The 18,424-nt window shown below is 38.9% G+C and overlaps 2 protein-coding genes across 3 annotated transcripts; one reads left to right on the top strand and one right to left on the bottom strand.

Annotated features, from left to right (window-relative positions):
* Window positions 1-804: 804 nt before the first annotated feature.
* On the bottom strand, window positions 805-11,238 carry Psma2 (proteasome 20S subunit alpha 2). 2 transcript variants are annotated; one of them, XM_040755625.1, is made up of 9 exons: window positions 11,110-11,238; window positions 8,637-8,713; window positions 7,907-8,039; window positions 6,501-6,623; window positions 5,082-5,163; window positions 3,282-3,323; window positions 2,797-2,870; window positions 1,160-1,217; window positions 805-1,068 (listed from the first exon to the last, which is right to left on the bottom strand). In XM_040755625.1, the coding sequence occupies exons 1-9, from the start codon at window positions 11,148-11,150 to the stop codon at window positions 952-954; spliced, it is 747 nt and encodes a 248-aa protein (XP_040611559.1). In that variant the 5' UTR covers window positions 11,151-11,238; the 3' UTR covers window positions 805-951. The 2 variants fall into 2 exon arrangements, with proteins under 2 accessions (XP_040611559.1, XP_005071854.1); XM_005071797.4 differs by lacking the exon at window positions 3,282-3,323.
* Window positions 11,239-11,356: 118 nt separating this feature from the next.
* Window positions 11,357-13,146, top strand: Mrpl32 (mitochondrial ribosomal protein L32). The gene is made up of 3 exons (XM_005071796.4): window positions 11,357-11,523; window positions 11,967-12,148; window positions 12,707-13,146. Exons 1-3 carry the CDS (start codon window positions 11,382-11,384, stop codon window positions 12,959-12,961), a joined length of 579 nt encoding a protein of 192 aa, XP_005071853.2. The 5' UTR covers window positions 11,357-11,381; the 3' UTR covers window positions 12,962-13,146.
* The last annotated feature ends 5,278 nt before the right edge of the window (window positions 13,147-18,424 follow it).

Raw genomic sequence — 18,424 nt, 5'->3', positions numbered from 1 at the left:
TGTTTAAGGGGAGAAACCCGAGTAAAATTATGAACCAGACTTCCACAAAGAAAATGGGTTTAAGCCGGGCGTGGTGGCGCACGCCTTTAATCCCAGCACTCGGGAGGCAGAGGCAGGTGGATCTCTGTGAGTTCGAGGCCAGCCTGGTCTACAGAGAGAGTTCCAGGACAGCCTCCAAAGCCATAGAGAAACCCTGTCTCGAAAAACCAAAAAAAAAAAAAAAAAAAAAAAAAAAGAAAATGGGTTTAAATGCCTAACTACTTGCTTGCTGTTAAGGACCTACTTACAGTGACAGTTCTCACACTAATGAGAGAGGTACAATTCTGACCTTAGTATTTTATTACGAACATTTATATTTACCCTTAAGAAATGATCTTACATAATCTAGGGAATCCTTTTAAATGTGTTTACCTACATGAGATGGAGAAACAAACAGGACCAATTACTCACATATCTCCAAGGAGACCAATGTTGCTTAACACTCCACAACTGCAGAATATGCCAGGACCTCACTGATCCACACCTAAAAGGTGCATAACATAATCCGTAGCCTGTCTCATGAATTCAAAGCACACAGATTCTCTCAGTTCTAAAAGCCATGATGTATATTAAAAACCAGAAATGTCTTTTACGGAAGCACAGGCATATTTGATAGTAAAAGGGGCAGTGAATTCTGATAACGAAAATACATGAAAAAATAAGAGTGTTTTTTAAAATAATTCTACTTTGCAATGTTATTTCCAAAATCAACTACAATAAAGTGAGAAAGAGGTATGCTCAAACCTTACTCTTAAAAACGAGAAATTGGTTTTAATAGTTTATTATGATTATTATTTCAAAAATGTGAATCCATTAAACCATGTAGAAATAAGACTGCACAAACAAAACATACTTTAAACATGTGTACGTAGATAGATTGTGTGAGATCTGGATTGTTCAGGCACATCTTTATTATGCTATGGCAGCCAAGTAATCCTTCACTTCAGTTGGGGTGAGTCTCCTAAAGCCAGCTTCGTTGCAGATCCCAACTTCTATGTTATCTTCTGTCATTTGCCCTTCAAAGCTTTCCTAATTGAGGATGGAAGGAAAATGGTCAATTTCACAAGCAGTTCATTAGAAAACCGATCATTTTAAAACCATCACTGGATACTGAGCTAACCTTTAAAGTTAAGATGGCTGTATGAATGGCATCTTCCAGCTCTAGGTCTTCATTGTACCTAAAGAAAAATATTGAAAAAAAAAAAGATGTTACAGCACAGTTTAGGTTCTTCATGGCTGTTTTAAATAAAAAAGATAGCAAAAACATGAAATCTTTTAAAAATTAAATCGTCTTAAAATTACTTAGTTGTAAGAACACTCCTTAATCATCTCAATTAGAGAACTATCCCCAAATAATAAAGTGACACTTCCATTTAACTACTAATACCTACCATGAAAAAAAATTTCATTATTAAAAAAATTTGTAGCCATGTGGTGGTGGCGCATGCCTTTAATCCCAGCACTCAGGAGGCAGAGGCAGGCGGATCTCTGTGAGTTCGAGGTCAGGCTGGACCGACAGCCTCCAAAACAATACAGAGAAACCCTGTCTCGTAAAACAAAAAAAAAAATTGTGTTTCAACAATACTACAATAAAAGTCAGACTATTGCTAAAATTCTTTATCATTAGTAATAACACAGTATGCTGAAGACTCATTAATAAGTAAAATTTAAAGTTAAAGTTTAATCAAGATTGAGCTTGATTAAATTTGATTAAAAGTCTAAAATCTTTAATAACCTAACATGAATATAACGTGAAAAATGTGCAAAGGAAGATCATTTATTAGACCTCATCTATAAAACTTTCTGTCCAAAATATCAGAGACAATGGAGGACAAGGACCACACTGAGTTCAGAATATAGCTGTAAGTGAAACAGCTGTGTGCCCAGCACTTCCAGCAGATTTTATACAGCACTCCATTCTTAAACATACATCACGTGGTCTGCTCAATACCAACTACTCCTCTTACACTGTTTTCTTCGTAGCACAGCTTGGACCACAGCCCACTCTGTAGTCCAGACTAGATTTAACTTGCTAGATTTTACAGGCTTGGGCCTCCACATGCAGCCAACTCAATTTTTAATTTTCGAGTCATTATTAACTCGAAAATTAGAGTATCTTTCTACTCTAAATATAATGGGTTTAAAAACAATATGATGGGGGAAATGAACTAAAATGTAAACACTTAAGAAACAACCAATAGCTGGACATGCTTGCAGCACACCACTCAGGAAGCAGAGGCAGATTCCAGTGAGGTAGAAACATGGCCTAGAGGGCAAGTTAAGAAGAGCCAGGGCAGCCGGGCGGTGGTGGCGCATGCCTTTAATCCTAGCACTCGGGAGGCAGAGGCAAGCGGATCTCTGTGAGTTCGAGGCCAGCCTGGTCTGCAGAGTGAGTTCCAGGACAGCCTCCAAAACAATACAGAGAAACCCTGTCTCAAAAAAAAAAAAAAAAAAAAAAAAAAAAAGAGCCAAGGCTACCTAGAGAAATCCTGTCTCAGCCACACCAAACCCCCAAGTAAATAAATATTTTAAAAATGAAACAAGGTTGAGCAATATCTTTAAGAAATGAGTAATATTACCACTAAATACACTGAAGACTAGGAAATCAAGATATTAGGATCTTTTTTCTTTATTTCTAGCTAGACACAAATATAGAATGATACAAAAAATGTGTTAGATCCATGAAACTAATCATTTAAAGAGTTCTGAAGTCTGTTAAGATCAGACTGCCCAGGAATCTGATCCCAGGATGCCTACCTTTTCTCGAGGAAAGTTTTCCCATTAACATAGTTCTTCCCCATTGCTGTGGCCTTCCAGGCAAAGTAGGCTCCCTAATCAGGAGAGAAAACATTTTAAAACATCAGAACAACTCTATTTTTCTGACATCTGAATTTAGCTATCATTGGTTTCTAACTTCTAAAGTCATGATTGTTTATTGAAGTTGAATGGCAATTTCACAGAACAGGTTTTGTTCAAAGGCTATAAAACAGATGACAAAGAGTCAGGAAGGAACTCAGAATTGTTAATCTGAATGTGGCAACGGTTTACTCAGGTATTTATGTACGTACATACACACACATACAAATCAAAACTCATCAAACATTGATATGAGTTAGAGCAGTTAGATGTACTTTAAAAGCTAAAGTAGGAGTTAAAGTAAAATAAATACCGAGTAATATTTTAGCTTATATATTGAATGCATCTAAAACTGTGTTGCATCTTAAAAGCTGTTGATCACTCACCTTTAGTGAACACAGATGGCTTTTCATGGCAAGTATCAGAACCTTTGAATATATTTTAATGGGGTCATGAAACACTTGGCTTTCCAAATAATTAACAATCAAAAACTGGTTCAGAATCAATGTGTGCAGACTACAAGGTGTTTTGGGCAGTTCTCTGACATGCCACATAAGTGGCTTCACCACAGCTTTGGCTCTGAAGACTTAAGTGCATTCTGCACTGCCATCATGCCACACAACACCAACCAACACTGACTTGAGACTACTATTACGTCAGGGAGTGTGTGCTTTCACTGTGCTTCAATAACAAGTGTTCTACTTTTATAGGAGCATAATGATTTAATTACAAGAAATAAAAGACAATGTTTAAGCAACATCATTCCTCAGTCTAGATGCCACTGTTAGAATTTTAAATGTTGTTTGGGTTGCTGACTTGAGTTTCATAAAAACAACTATTAAGTGAATTTTAGATGGGATTAGAATTTCCAAGAATTTTTGAAATAGCCCTAAGCATTTTCTGCCATTTCTGCAGTGAGTATTTATGTGAAGTGGTAGCCTTAAGCATTGACAAGTATAAAATCAAAATACTAACTCCAAGGGCCTGTAGATTCAAGTATTCTACAATGATGTATTCTTTCTGTAAAAATAAACAAGCCCATCCATCTCATTAGTATGCAAACTTGTTTCTGTTTTTAATAAAAGGTAAAATTATATGTACACCAAAGAACTGTTTTAGATAGGTTTCTTTGTGATTTATTGTCAGTCAACATTTGACTTGTATATGTATTTTATATTTACCATGGTTACAAATAACTTTACTGGGCAAAAAAAAGTAGCAAGTGGAATGTTTAAGAAGCCCTTGATATAATAGTCTCACCTGGGAAAAACAAAGATATGCACATAGAGGAAAGCTCATAGTGTGGGTCAGACAATACCTTTTAGAGTCCGTAAGGGAAAGGAGAGAGAGCAAGAGATAAACACAGTTCCAGACACTGCCTTCCTCTACTGGATGGGAAGGCAAGCCCGCATGCCAGGCCATTGACCTTCATAAGCTCACAGACGATCTCACATTCCCATGACTTTTATTTCGCCTTTCCAGTTTGTAAGGTAAGAGTGTAAGGCTTGCATTGGGAGAACTTGCTATTATCTAATAATTTATAAACAAAAATTCACAATCATTCTGTAAATCATTGAATTCAAGATAAATCAATGCTTTTGTTCCAAGAGTCATGTTCAAAACAACCCAAGCATCAAACTGATGGTAAAGATTGTACCACTGGCCTCCTGTTACAAAAACTGATGTGTTTGCCAAAATAGAGATCTAATGAAATTTGGTAACTACAACACGCTAGTACACGCTAACAAATATGACCAAAAAGGGGGAAAACTAATGCGGCACATAGCTTCCTCATCAAAGAAAGTGCTACAAAAAATGCTGAATGTGCAAACAAATGCATTCTACTTTAAACTTTCTAAACGAAGTGAAGGGGCTTGAGCAATAGCTTAGGCTTAAGAGAGGACCCAAATTCTAGTCCTAGCACCAAGTCAGGTGCCTCTCAACTACCTGTAACTCAAGCTTCAGTGGGATCTGACTCCTCTGACCTCCATGGGCACCTGCAGTTACATGCACATACCCACACAGACACACAGGTAAATACATAATTAAAGGTAAAAATAAATCATTAAAAACAAGTGGAAAAAAAAGAAAATTCTGCTAAATTATAAAGTTTTATGGTTTTAACTTTTATTAGATATATAAAAGGCAATTCTAATAAATGCTCAAATATATGTAAGGATACTTACAGATGGATCTGACTGAAATAAATATGGCCGTCCCTCATTCCATCCACAAATAAGTAAAGAAACACCAAATGGACGAACACCACTGTAGAAAGAAAATGAGGACGACTTGGAATAAAGAATTTACATATACGCACAAATAAAGCAAAGTACCAAGTAAACTAAGTTACATTTCCTAACTTTAACTTCTAAATGAACCCACTTAAAATGAATTCTTTTTATTACTTAGGAACAGCAGTGAGCCTAAGTTAAACGACATAGCACCTTGCTATGGTTTGGTTCCCAAAAGTTCCTAAGAAAGTACTTCTAAGTATAACATAATTACAAAAGGTGAGACATGGTGCCATCCTAGGGAAGGTTAACAATGTTTGTTTCTCAGAGTGGGTTACATGTTGCAGAAGTGGATTAGTTTCTATGGGATAGATCACCACCACTTTCTTAGTTTCTCTTACTTCGTGACCTCTAGCCATGCAACGCTAGCTGTCAGAAAAACCTTACCAAATAGTCTGTACAACTGAACCACAATCTTGGACCCAAAGAGCTCTGAACTAAGTAAAAACTATTTGAGATACTTGGCTAGAGTAACACAAAGTGGAATAAGACACGCCTATAAAGTGTTACTATCTAAGCATGGAGAAACACGTCCTAACAAATTTAATAAATAGCTCTTTCCCACTAGGCTTATGTATCAGCAATTACTTTTACACTATCTCATTCACAGTATAACTTAAGACTACTGGGGAGCTGGAGACATGACTCAGTGGTTAAAGGCATTGGCTGCTATTTCTGAGGTCCTGAGTTCAACTACAGGGTGGGTCACAAATATCTAATAACTGTAGTCTCATACAATTGTCATGGAATCAGATGCCCTCTTCTGGTGTGCAGACATACAAGAAGACGAAACACCCATATACATAAACTACAAAACAATTCTTTTAAAATAAACTACAAAACAATTCTTTTAAAAAATAGTACTAGCATTAAGACGTTATTGCTGTTTTCATATGCTCACAATCACTTTAGGTTAAAAAGCTAAGTACAGAAGCACTAAAGATTTCCTATAAAGAATCACTGGCCAGGGGCCCCTTTGAAATCAATATGCTTTGCTCTGCTGTGGGATAAGAACATATTCTCTTTTTCCTTTTGAAACAGTATCTATGTAACCCAGACTTGCCTTGAATTTGTGGTCTACCTCCCTGAGTGTCCCAAGTACTCAGTTCACAGGTGTGCATCATCATACCCAGTTACATTTTTACCTTAAATTATTTCGGTCAAAATCAGAAATAGTCATTATCATAGTGATTCTCTTCATTTGTTAGTAAATACAGAAAGAAGACGATGCCTATGTATCTGTTTTCTTTTACAGTGTTTTTTCTTCTTCAAATTCAGGATACACGTCTTCAAGTAATAAAAACAACTTACCCTGATTGGGTATACTCCTGCATCACAGAGGCTACTCTCTGCACCAGCTGGGCTGTGGGAATGGGTTCTTGGTAGACAAGGTAGTATTGCTGGGCAAGTTTCCGAGCTCTGTGCACAAGCACTCTAAGGAAATAAAAAAATAATAATAATTAAAGTATAATACTACTAACTACCCCATAACTTTCTTCTAAAAGCACCCACAACACAAGCTTAGCATGTGGCTCTCTCCAACAGCCATCAGCTCAGAAGTAGTCTCTTGACACCTGATTCCAGTGGGCTTAGAAAAGAAACAGAATTACAATAGGAGACAAACAGAAAGAGAAGCAGGACTAGAGTATAGATAGTAACAGATTTAGGGAGTTGGAGAGATGGCTTAGTGGCTAAGAGCACTGGCTGCCCTTTCTGAGGACACAGGTTCAACACCCAGCATCCACATGGTGGCTCACAACCATCTCAACTCCCATTTTCAGGATATCCAACGCCCTCTTCTGGCCGCTGGGGGCAGTGGATGCACACAGTTCAGATATATATATATATGCAGGCAAAACATCTACACACTATATAAAGGTAACATTTAATTTACAAAATGAGAGCCTCATTTCTCCTACTGTGACTTCAACCAAATTGCCTCCCTTGTCTTGAGGGCAGTCTATTTATACTTCACTCAGCCACCCCAAACATAGATGCATATGAATACACCCATTCATATTTCTGTCCCTAAGTCTGTTTATCAGCAACAGTTCACTGCAGTGTCCACTCTACCCAGTGGCATAGAATTTTCCACAACAGGAAAGCTAATCATATTCTGGTAACCTTATTGACTTATAATTCCAAGTAAACTCTATCTTGTTTCATAAAATTAAGTAATTTTGTTTTTAGTTGTGTACGAGAAAAAGAAAGCCATCAATCTCTTTCAACTTACTGGTATCCCAGTATAACAGGTATACTCTCTCTTTCCCAGTGAAATACAAAAGGAGTGATTTTATAAGCCTATGACTCTTGGATAGCCACTCAGTGGCCTTAAAGACATTTGTGCCTTTGACAAGAGCAGAAATAAATAGAATGAGGTTAACTCTTATATGATTCATGCTTTCTCTTGCTGCCTGAATCACCTTAACAATACTTTACTAAAACATTTGAACATTTTTAAGGTGCATCAGAACACCAAAGCTCTTCCTACCAAGTCCTTGGGCAGAGGAAATGAGATAGTGATGAGAAAAAACAGGTAAGCAGGTAATTTATCACCTCTTTGACAACTGTGTATCATAAGATCAACTTCCATAAAGTAACCCTTTATAGGCAAACTAAACTTAGGTATCATCAGGCTGCCAGGACTAAATGAAACAACCACAAAGAAGGATTAAGGTATCAGATGATGAGGAAACACTGTAAATGGTATGTAATACCTGTAATCTGGGCCCATTCCACTATACACCAAACCAATATGCTTGGTAATCGGTTCCACTTTGTGTACACTCCTTTCATCATACAGGATGGATTTCTGCTTTTTCTCAGTTGCTAATACTACACCATTTGCAGCTTAAAAGAGAAAAAAAAAAGATAAATATTATGTGTTCTCCATTAGCTTTCTACTTACAGATGCATTAAACAAATTTGTTGCTTTCTCTAGATTACAATCCCGTTTTGGATTCTTATACAAAAATTACCAAAGAAATAATAAATCATCTTTTCTGTCACTGGTCATTTATACTGCACAAACAAAAAAATCCCCATAGTGGCAGGTATTACCCAGTTCCTCTCAACACTTTCAAGTTTACTGGTTTTAAACAATAAACTTCATTAACTATTCTAATAAAAACAATTAGAAATTTTTCTATAAGGATACCAGAACATACAATAATTTAATCTTTAGATGCTTTATAACTAGTCCTTTATAAATAAGATAAAACTTCCAGAGAAAAAGAAGACATTCAAAAAATAATAATGGTTTCCTGAGGAAAATACTACTTATGGATTATCCCAATAGATTAAAATACTATATTTGCCATGAAATTTAAACTGTGCTGAATGCTATTTTTTTTCAAACTTCAAAATTCTCTAATCTAACAAGACTGTTAAGAATTTATTTCAGGTAACTACTAAGAAGCATCCAAGGTGAATGAAACATTTAATTACCTTTAATTCCTACTGAAGGGGCCCCTCCAGCTACAGCAGCCAAAGCATATTCAATCTGGACAAGTTTACCAGATGGGCTTAAAAAGAAACAAAGACATTTGCTATGTTTACACACTTCGAAATATTTACTACAGGCACACTTCCAATAGAAGGACGACATATAGGTCAAATCTCACTAACCAAACATGCTGGCCTTTGAGATCTGCCAAGTGTTTGGAAACTACACTTACGAGATTTGGATAGGCTCAGGGGGGACAGTAATTCTCTTTCCTTTGCTTTGTTGTTGTTTTCCCCCAGCTCTGGTTAGCAAAGCACTACTACCACTGCCTCTGTCACCACTCGCCTGCCTTGACTTTAGGCAAGTGTACCTGCAGTCAATAATCCTGGTACCCCACACAAAAACACCAGCGTCTCCCTGGGGTAATTCTAACAGGCTGGGAACTATTTCTCTTCTCATCTTCGGTTCTGAAGCAGCAACCTTTATACCTTGCCACTCTGACATAAATCCCACAATAACTTCTTGGTTCATCTAAAACAAAAATTACTTGCTCTAGCAGGTGTACTCTTGTTCTCTTGTCTACCTTGTATGTTTGGCTCCTTCAATTGTTGGTATATCCTGCCAACAATTTTCTTTATTCTTAAATCTTCAGGCAGCCAGCACTTTCTCATTTTCTAGTTTCAGAACTCACTCACCAAGCATAGGCCTTTCCTGAGAGCTCGGTCTGAAGTTATACTCCTATCTCTTCCAATACCATTTCCAGTAACAGAAAAACACCGTGAAGAATTGGCACCAGTGGGCGTCAGTTTCTTTTGCTCATTTATCATTTTCAGTCAAATGCAAGCAGGAAGAAAACTTGCTTTATTTCCTATCTCTGTCAGCTTGCACCACTAACAATTTTAAGGCTAAAAACCTTTTCTCCCAAAATAGCTAAACCTTATCATGTTAAAAAAAAGGTTTGTTATAGTAAAGAAATCTGTTGTGAAAACATTCAGATGTCTGTTATAAAAGATTCAGGGGGTGAGGATGTGGCTCCCATGGTAGGACACTTGCCTAGAATGCATGACACAGCATAAACCAGGTATGGTAGTGCACTACTAGAATCCTATCACCAGGGAAGCAGAGGCAGGAAGACCAGTTCAAGTTCATCCTTAGTTACTGGCCATTTTAAGCTAGCCTGGGCTACAAATGGCTGTTTCAAAAAGAAATTTTAAAAAAATTCCAGTCCCTTATGATCTATATTCCTTCATTTCAGCTCCAATGAGACCACACTTAAAAACCTCATTATTATCTGTTTTGTTTATAAATATAATTGACTACCATGCCCAGTTAGTCTCTGCCATAGTAATTAAATCATTTACTAAGGAATTGAGTGGAATTCATTCAAAGTTTCCAAAACAAATACAAAATTCCACACCCTCACTTCTTATTTGAAACTACAAAAAGGCAATTTTCAAAAGGAAGACAATATATTGTAACGAAAAGTACATTCATTTTGTTTTCAAAACGAACAAAGTTTGAATATCGACTTAGCTACTCATGGACAAACTCGCTGTGGTTAGCTCATCCGTAATTCATCACATATAGGTTGCAGTGGAAAACCACAGTTACAGTTAAATTCAACAAGTAGACCCTGGTTGCCTTCAGTTGGATCCTTAATGGTCAAACCACAGTCGTTTATCTAAATTCTTCCATAATGAAATTTCTTAAACAGGGGGCGATGAGAAAACAAAGTACACATATTTAATTCTCTATTTCCTAACAGAAAGGTCTAAAAATCTGTTTAAAGCAATCTTTTCGTGATGAATCAAGCAAAACATCGATTTTAGCTTATCAGTCTGAGTGTGCCACGAAAACCTGATAGGAAATAAGCCTTCATTTTGTAGTTCCACGAAAACCTGATAGGAAATAAGCCTTCATTTTGTAGTTCCACGAAAACCTGATAGGAAATAAGCCTTCATTTTGTAGTTCTTAAGACTTCTATAGGAGCAAAGTAGAAACCGAAAGCAGAGTGAGCTTCAAAGTACACTGTTGCTAAACAGGAGACTAAGACTCTAACTAGAGACTAAGACTGGGACTGAACCGTAAAGAAGGATTTCCCAAAAGAAAAAGGGCGTCTCACACGACTGACCAGGAATCAGTTTCCAAAGCTCCGGTTCAGACCTATCTGGGCCAGGAAGGAAATACTGGTCCTCAATGGGCCAGCTGCAAACAAGATATCCCAAAGCACCCGTTTTCTAATCTAGAGAGGGAAAGTCAGCGCCTGGCTCGGAGCCTCCGGATCCTCAGCCCCAAAGGCGGCGGGCCCCCCGTCAGGGCCCAGGCCCGGCATCGCACATGACTCTGCAAAGCTGCGAGTGCGGCTCCATCCCCACGCGCCCCCTGCGGAAACACCAGCCAGATCCAGGACACGGGGCCCAGGTCTGGGGCGCTCCTGGAACCTGTGATGCGTGGAAACTGGGGTCCCCCGGGTACCTGAATGTAGTCAGCGAAAAGCTATAGCCACGCTCAGCCATCTTTACCCGGGAAGTCAGAAAACAGCCACGCCCATGCGTGGTGCGTCTATTTCCTTTGAGTCTCTTTTCTCTAATTGGAGGAGAGTCAGAAGCGCTCCAGGGGCAGCTGGGAGTTGGAGTTTGAGGATCTGAAGCAGCCAGGCTCTGAGTCCGCGCGCATGCGTAGGAGCGGCCGTGCGCATGCTCTGAGCAGGGAGGCGGGGGAGCTGGCGGTGTGCGCCGGGTCCCAGCATGCATCCATCTCCAGTGAGAGTCATGGCGTCTCGTTTGCTGCTGCTTCGCTTCCCGTGGCCGGCGCGACCGCTCCGCAGGTGCAGGGAGCTGCTGCAGCAACTGCAGCGGAGCTGGAATGGCGTTGCCAGTCCTCAGTGGGGTTCGTAAGAGACAGTTCGTGGGGAGTGCGTTGGCGGGGGCTTCCAAGAGTTGTATGAGAGAAACAGTGCGTGGGTTTTTGTTTGGTTGATTTTTTTGGGGCGGGGAGTGGGGGGGCACTGTCTCTGTAACTAAGGGTGGTCTGGAACTCACTGTGTAGCCCAGGCTAGCTTCGAGCTTCTATATCTTGGATGTTAAACTTTAAATTGCTTTGGCACTTAAGGTATATCCCAGAAGTGGTAATGCCCAGAGAATCTGAGCAGCAATATATTCCATTAGATCACAGCACCGTGTAATAAATATTTGTCTCCGTGTGCTACCTGAGAGAATCATTTCAATCCATTCGTTGTCTAATAGGCTTGTGACACGTTGATTGTTAAAGAGAACAGTATCCACAATTAGTCTTTAGGAACTAGAAGTTGATTCTTATCTCTTGTTTTACAGCACCAGCATTAGCAGTCCAGGGCCCATCTGTATTCACAGAACTAGCACATGAGACCAATGGAAATAAAGAGAATTCCAGCTTTTTAGATAGTATCTTTTGGATGGCAGCTCCCAAAAACAGACGCACCATTGAAGTTAACCTGTGTAGGAGAAGAGACCCCCGGAAGCTTATTAAAGCTAAGGTAATTTGTATATGTGTGTCTTATCTTGTTTGGCTCAACATAGATTGAGAAGTTATTTAACTTTTCCTTGATGTTTTAAGTTAGAAGATCAACCCATTGTGTTGATGGGCTCCTTGTTGGTTATTTATTGTTTGAAATTAAAAGACTGACAGAGCTTACAGTTCAAAAGTCACATAGGATCTTCACAATCAACACTTCTGTAAAAGTCTCCAAACTTTTTCCTTAACTATGCTTAATATGGAATTCACTAGAGTCACATAATCAAAATATTCTACTCTGGCCAAAGGATAGATAAGAGAATCTGAAAATAGTTTATCCATAGACTGTATGAATAAAAATATACTAGATTGGTAAACTTGAATTCTAGCCCCAATTTTCTTACTAACTTGAACTGAGTGTTACTGTTTTTTCAGTTTTACTGTTAAAGTTGAACTAGGTAGTCTGTACCCTCACGTAGCATGAGCATTCTCAGAAAGCTACAGTGTCAGCATTTTAGGCCTCCTTCTGGTGATTGTGTGTATATTGCTTATTGTTGATATGTTTTTCTTTGTTTTCAAGAACAATATAGACATTTGCCCTGAGTGTGGTCACCTGAAGCAGAAACATGTCCTTTGTGGCTATTGCTATGAGAAAGTACGCAAGGAAACAACAAAAATCAGACAACAAATATGGGCTCAAGAAGGGAACCCCTTTAAAGCTCCTACTGTAGAGACTGTGGTACTGTACACAGGAGAGAAACCATCAGAACAGGATCAGGGCAAGAGGATTGTGGAACGAAACATGAAGAGGCCATCTTGGTTCACCCAGAATTGACACTGAAGAAGTTAAAAGGATAATTTCATAGTAAGGAAAGTTTCATACTAAGTCTCTAAAATCAGGAGTCTTTGTTTTCATATTGTGCCTGTTTTCATGTCATTGTATTTTAAAATGGACTTTATCAGCTGTTAGTTTTAAATGAGAAGAGTGTATCTTGAATAAACTCAACATATTTATGCAAAGGCTCAGTGTATTGATATGTGTTTCTATAATGCTGTTGAGTTTTAATTAAACCTAAAATTTTTAAACCAAAGCAAAAAAAGTTATTAATAACATCCATAGCAAATTATATAGGCTATTTGAACTCTTACAGACTTTTAAAACAATAGTTGTGTCAATGAAAAATAGTTGTGGGCCAGGCATATGGCACACTAACCCAGCATTCAGGAGGAGAAGCAGGAGGGTCTTGAGTTCCAGGCCAGACAGGGATATGAAGTGAAACCCTGTCAAGAGAGAGAGAAAAAGAGGAGGGGAGGGGAAGAGAGACAGAGACTTCTTTGTTGTTTCAGCAAAATTTTCTTTAGAAGGATATACTTTTTATAGAACTTCCTGTGGTAATTTACTTTAATAGAAATAGTTCTCATTTTATAATAATCAAAATCACATTCCAGTGCCATTATAGATGTTTGTAGGATTGTTTGGAGAAAGTTATTTTAGTGAGAGTAACAAATTCCAGTATATAAAAAAATGTACTATGGATATAGTCTACTTTCCTACCACTATATCTTTTTAATTTACTTCATATTCTACTACTTCTGCTAACTTAAAACAATAATATCTTTAACATTCTTCAATCCATTTCTGAGTCCCTCTGTAGTCCTCAGAAGGCTCATACCTTTGTATTACTTGCCAGTGTTTCTCGTCTATCCCCATTGACCTGCGTATTCATTCTCCTTTCCCAAGTTCATCAAGTCACCCAGTGAGTGTTAAGGGTGCAGTTTAGAAGAGAATGGGAAGAAAACTAGAGGGCCAACATATTCAAGTTTGCTGGACCCAGATAGTCAAACTCAGAGCTACCTCTACAGTTTCTGCCTTTAAACCACATTAGGAATTGCCATAATTCAGGTAAACATCACTGTGCAGTCACACTATAGGACCACAGTTAATTGCAGAGTCTTTTCAAGTAATAAACCATTGGGCCCAGCCATGCTTCCATCAAAGCCACCAGCCTGTGACTAGAGAGCAAGGTTACATCAGGGGAGGAAAGAGTGGTCTGCAGTGTTGGGTGAAGGCCACCAACAGAAGATGCAGTTGAGTGCCACATCACTGCTCAGGATTTCGCTCTCTCCACCTGGGAGTCAAGCGATGCTCTCATAGCCTCTTTTCCTGCCTACATTCTTGGATACGTGTAGCCTGCCCAATGTAAGTTCCTTGGGTATGAACTTTTTTTTTTTTCAGGATAAATAAGCTCAGGATGATATAAATACTGTTTTTCCAATAGTAAGATTTTAGGGGCTGAAAAATAGCTTCTCATCAATACTATTTGAATTCAGTGCTAATCAGGAGCAATTCCCTTCCTGCGCCCATGTGATATTTGGCTATCTATAGACGTGGGTTGGGATTCTGTTGGGTAGAAGTTGGGAATGATACTCATTATTTTCCCTTACCCGACTCAAAACTATTTCTTTTCTGAATTTTTTAAATTTAACTTTCTCAGCAGATCTCACTGTGCTATCAGTAGTTGGACCTTTTTGCAGTTACTGCCTGCTCCCCAGTAATGACACAGAGACTTATTAACTGTAAAAGCATAGCCATAGCTTAGGTTTCTTACTAACTAGCTCTTACAACTTAAATTGACCCATTTCTGTTAATCTATGTATTACCAGGTGACTCAGACTTTGCCTGTCCTCCAGCATGTCTTCTTTCCTCTGGTGTCTCCTGGCAACCTACCTTTTTCTTCCCAATGTCCTCTGGGTCTGTCTGTCCTGCCTATACCTCCTGGTGGTTCAGGCCTTTAATCCCAGCACTCGGGAGGCAAAGACAGGTGGATCTCTGTGAGTTCAAGAACAACCTGGTCTACATAGTGAGTTCCAGGACTGTTATACTGAGAAACCCTGTCTGGGGGAGGGGGGGCACGTTGACAAAGACACATCTTCACAGAATACAAAAAGATTACACAACAGCCATCTGTTTTCCATATTTTAAACTCAGTGATGGCTTTTGTGTATATGCTTCCAAGTCTAATTTTCTAATACAAGTTGTCCAGTAGAATATCACCTTTAACACGTCATAGCCTCAAGATTTCCAGTTTTTCTCCTTTAAATTTTCTTCTCCGAAAGCCTAGCTTGGCTGACTTGGTAAATACAGCTACTTTACAAACTAGTATTTTGAGGCTAGAATATTAAAAGCATTGCTAATCACACCCATCTTCCCCTGCTGGTCACACCCCTTTCCACCTGCTAGTTACAACCACCCCCTACCAGCAATCTGTACCCTACCTTACCATTTTGAAAACAATCAAGTTGCTTCAGCAAAACTCTAGTCATTATATTGTTTTTCTCTTTGCTTCTCAAGCACAGCAATTAATGAGAAATACCTTGACTCAATTTCCTATCTCCAAAGAGGAATTTAAAGTAAAGAAACAGGAAGGGGTGCAGTAAGGAAAATGCATTAGAGTGGTGCTAGAATGGACTTAGACAATACAAGCCTGGCAGTTACCTGGACCAAGTGATGTAGTATAAACCATGATGGTGATACAGAGAGATATGACGGAATGTATGGATAGGATAGAGATAGAACTAATGGAAATTGCCACATTTCAAAAGCAAAACAAGCTAGATTTGGTGATCACTCAGGGTATAGAGGCCGGAAGGTACAAATGTCAGGTAGTGGGTAGTCAGCAGGCTGGGGAGCTCCATTTCCCTTAGGGGCCTCCACTCAAGTAAAACTCAAGGGTTCTTGAGTCTGACCACATGGCTCAGCCTGATGATCTGAGTTCAATTCCAGATACTTACATGGTGGAAGGAAAGAAATAGCTCCCAGATGTCCTTTTGTATCTGACCTGGCAGAAACAAATATATCTTAAAGGCACATTTTAGCTGCCAGACAATTAAGACAATGAACACCAAGAAATTAAAATTTCCCCAGTGACCTCTTCTTGGAAAAAGAAAAGCACTGAAACTTCAAATGCCAGACACATGAATAACTTGGCTCCCAGAAAAGATATTTCACACAACTCTTGACCGTTTGTCAGACTACAAGTTAAGAATGAGGCCCAAATGAAGGGTGGGTTGCTGAACCAATCTTGAGTTGTAGACTGTAAACCCAAGTTCAGAAACATTCTAACATCTCTACATGTGAGTTGGAAAGTTCATACTCGCGCGCTCACATGCACGCAAGGCGTACACACACACAAATACACTAAGTAAATAAACTACAATAAGATTAAAGCAAATTCTTGATTCTACCACAGAAAAGAATTTTATAATGATGTTAGCTGAGGCAACATAAAGTCAGGTGTGGCAGGCAACATCTTTAATCCTAGCACTCAGGAGTCAGAGGCACGTAAATCTTGAGTTTGATGCCAGCCTCATCTACAAAGTGAGTTCCAGGACAGCCAGGGCTACACAGAGAGTCCCTGTCTAAAACAAAACAACAACAACAACAAAAAAAAATAGAAAAGAATAAGGGAGAAAACATTTAAGCCCAAGTGGAAGATGCACTTAGATGTCATATTTATATTTAGGTATTTCTTCCTGCAATTTTCTGTTACACTGATAAAATATTCAACAAAGAATAAAGATTAAACAAATTTAAAAGTTAAAGTTTAAAAACTAGAAATATATGAATTTTAGTTTATGTAATTTTTCTTAAAAATGTATTGGATGCACATATGCCAATACTAACTGGACTTAGACATGGTAATGCATACCTTTAATCCCAGCACATGGGAAACAGAAATGCAGATCTCTGTGAGTATGAGGACAGCCTAGTTTTATATTGAATTACAGGGCAGTGGCAACAGCAGACTCAAACCTGAGAGCTGAGAATCCGGTAATAACTTGGTCCTGGAGGATGGGTACCTTAGCAGTCAGATTGACCCAACAATGACCATCTCTCACTGAGGGATAGGGCAACTACTGGTAGTTGCTAGTTCATAGACTGGGTGCCTCAGCAGTCCAAATCTGGTTCCATAAAGCCCAGAAGTTTCCTGGAGATGCCTTGGTCCCTGGTCCACAGCAAAAGCTGAGAAATACTGGTTCTGATACAAGCATAAGAATCAGCAGCACCAGGGTAGTTACAATCCTTGTTTCTGTAACTGGTCATGTGGCCTCATCTGAACTCCCTCCTTTATGCATTTCTTCCAACCCTCGGGAAGCACGTTAACATATCTTGGTTATTTACCCAGATAGGTAACCTGAAGGGTCGGATCTGTTTATCACCCTGCCGGAATATGTTGTAGTTTCACATTGGCTTTAATCACAGGACATGGAACACTATGAGACACTGCAAAGGCTCTCCTGCATTCCAGACACACTCCTTAGCTGTAAAATAAATTCTATAGTCAGAAGCAATGTTGTTTGAAGTTAGTTTGGACAAAGCATCACATGCAGAAAGGCACATGCATGACCAGAATAAGCATTCCAATAAGGACAAAATATTGACCCCTCCATTATGGAAGTTGTTCATTGTAACCAACTTGCCACCAGGTCACTGGCTGGTTACCCTGGCTTATATAGTGCTATCTCAGGAGTTTGGTGTTGGTCTCTGATACTGGCAGATTTGATACTTAGCAACAGCTATAGGCAAGTCAGCCTTTGTAAATAGAAGTCTATGTTGTTGAGTTCATGCATAACTTCCATCTCTACCACCATGGTCATTTTGTTCATGGGCCTCTTAGGCAACAATGGGATGGTCTGGAGAAGAGGCTGTCTACAGAACAGGCCATCTTGTTTATTTGATTATTGAACTCTTCTTTTTCTGGAGTCACTTTTAATGAGCATTTATATGGTACACATCATTTGCCTGTTGGAGAGATTTATCCATGTACCCCTTGCCCAAATGTGTTTCTCACCAATTTTCTAATCATGCTCCTTCCAAGTTCCTGACCACCCAGTCAAACCATTAACTATAGCCCATGAATCAGTAAACAGTTACACATCTAGTCATTTCTCCTTCCAAGAAAAATGTACAACAATGTTCATTGCTTGAAAATCTACCCACTGAAGGTTTTTCTCCACTGAGATCCTTCGAAGTTGTTCCAGAAAGGGGCTGTAATGCTGCAACTGTCCGTTTCTGCATGGTATGTAAAACCATCTGTAAAAAAAAAAAAGGCCCTAGTTTTCTCTTGGTCAATTTATCATAGAGCATACCCCATAAGACCAACTGGTCAATGCTTGGGTCCAGAAGATATTGTAACAGGAGTAAAAACCATAGACATTTGGGCAACCTCTTTGTACAACTTGATTGTACCCTCTCAGGACCTGCTCAGGTTCAATCATACATACTATTTCCATTTGT

This window comes from Mesocricetus auratus, unplaced genomic scaffold (assembly GCF_017639785.1).
Source record: "Mesocricetus auratus isolate SY011 unplaced genomic scaffold, BCM_Maur_2.0 Super-Scaffold_100013, whole genome shotgun sequence".
In the NCBI taxonomy this organism is placed as follows: domain Eukaryota; kingdom Metazoa; phylum Chordata; class Mammalia; order Rodentia; family Cricetidae; genus Mesocricetus; species Mesocricetus auratus.
This window is presented reverse-complemented; position numbering and strand designations above follow the sequence as displayed.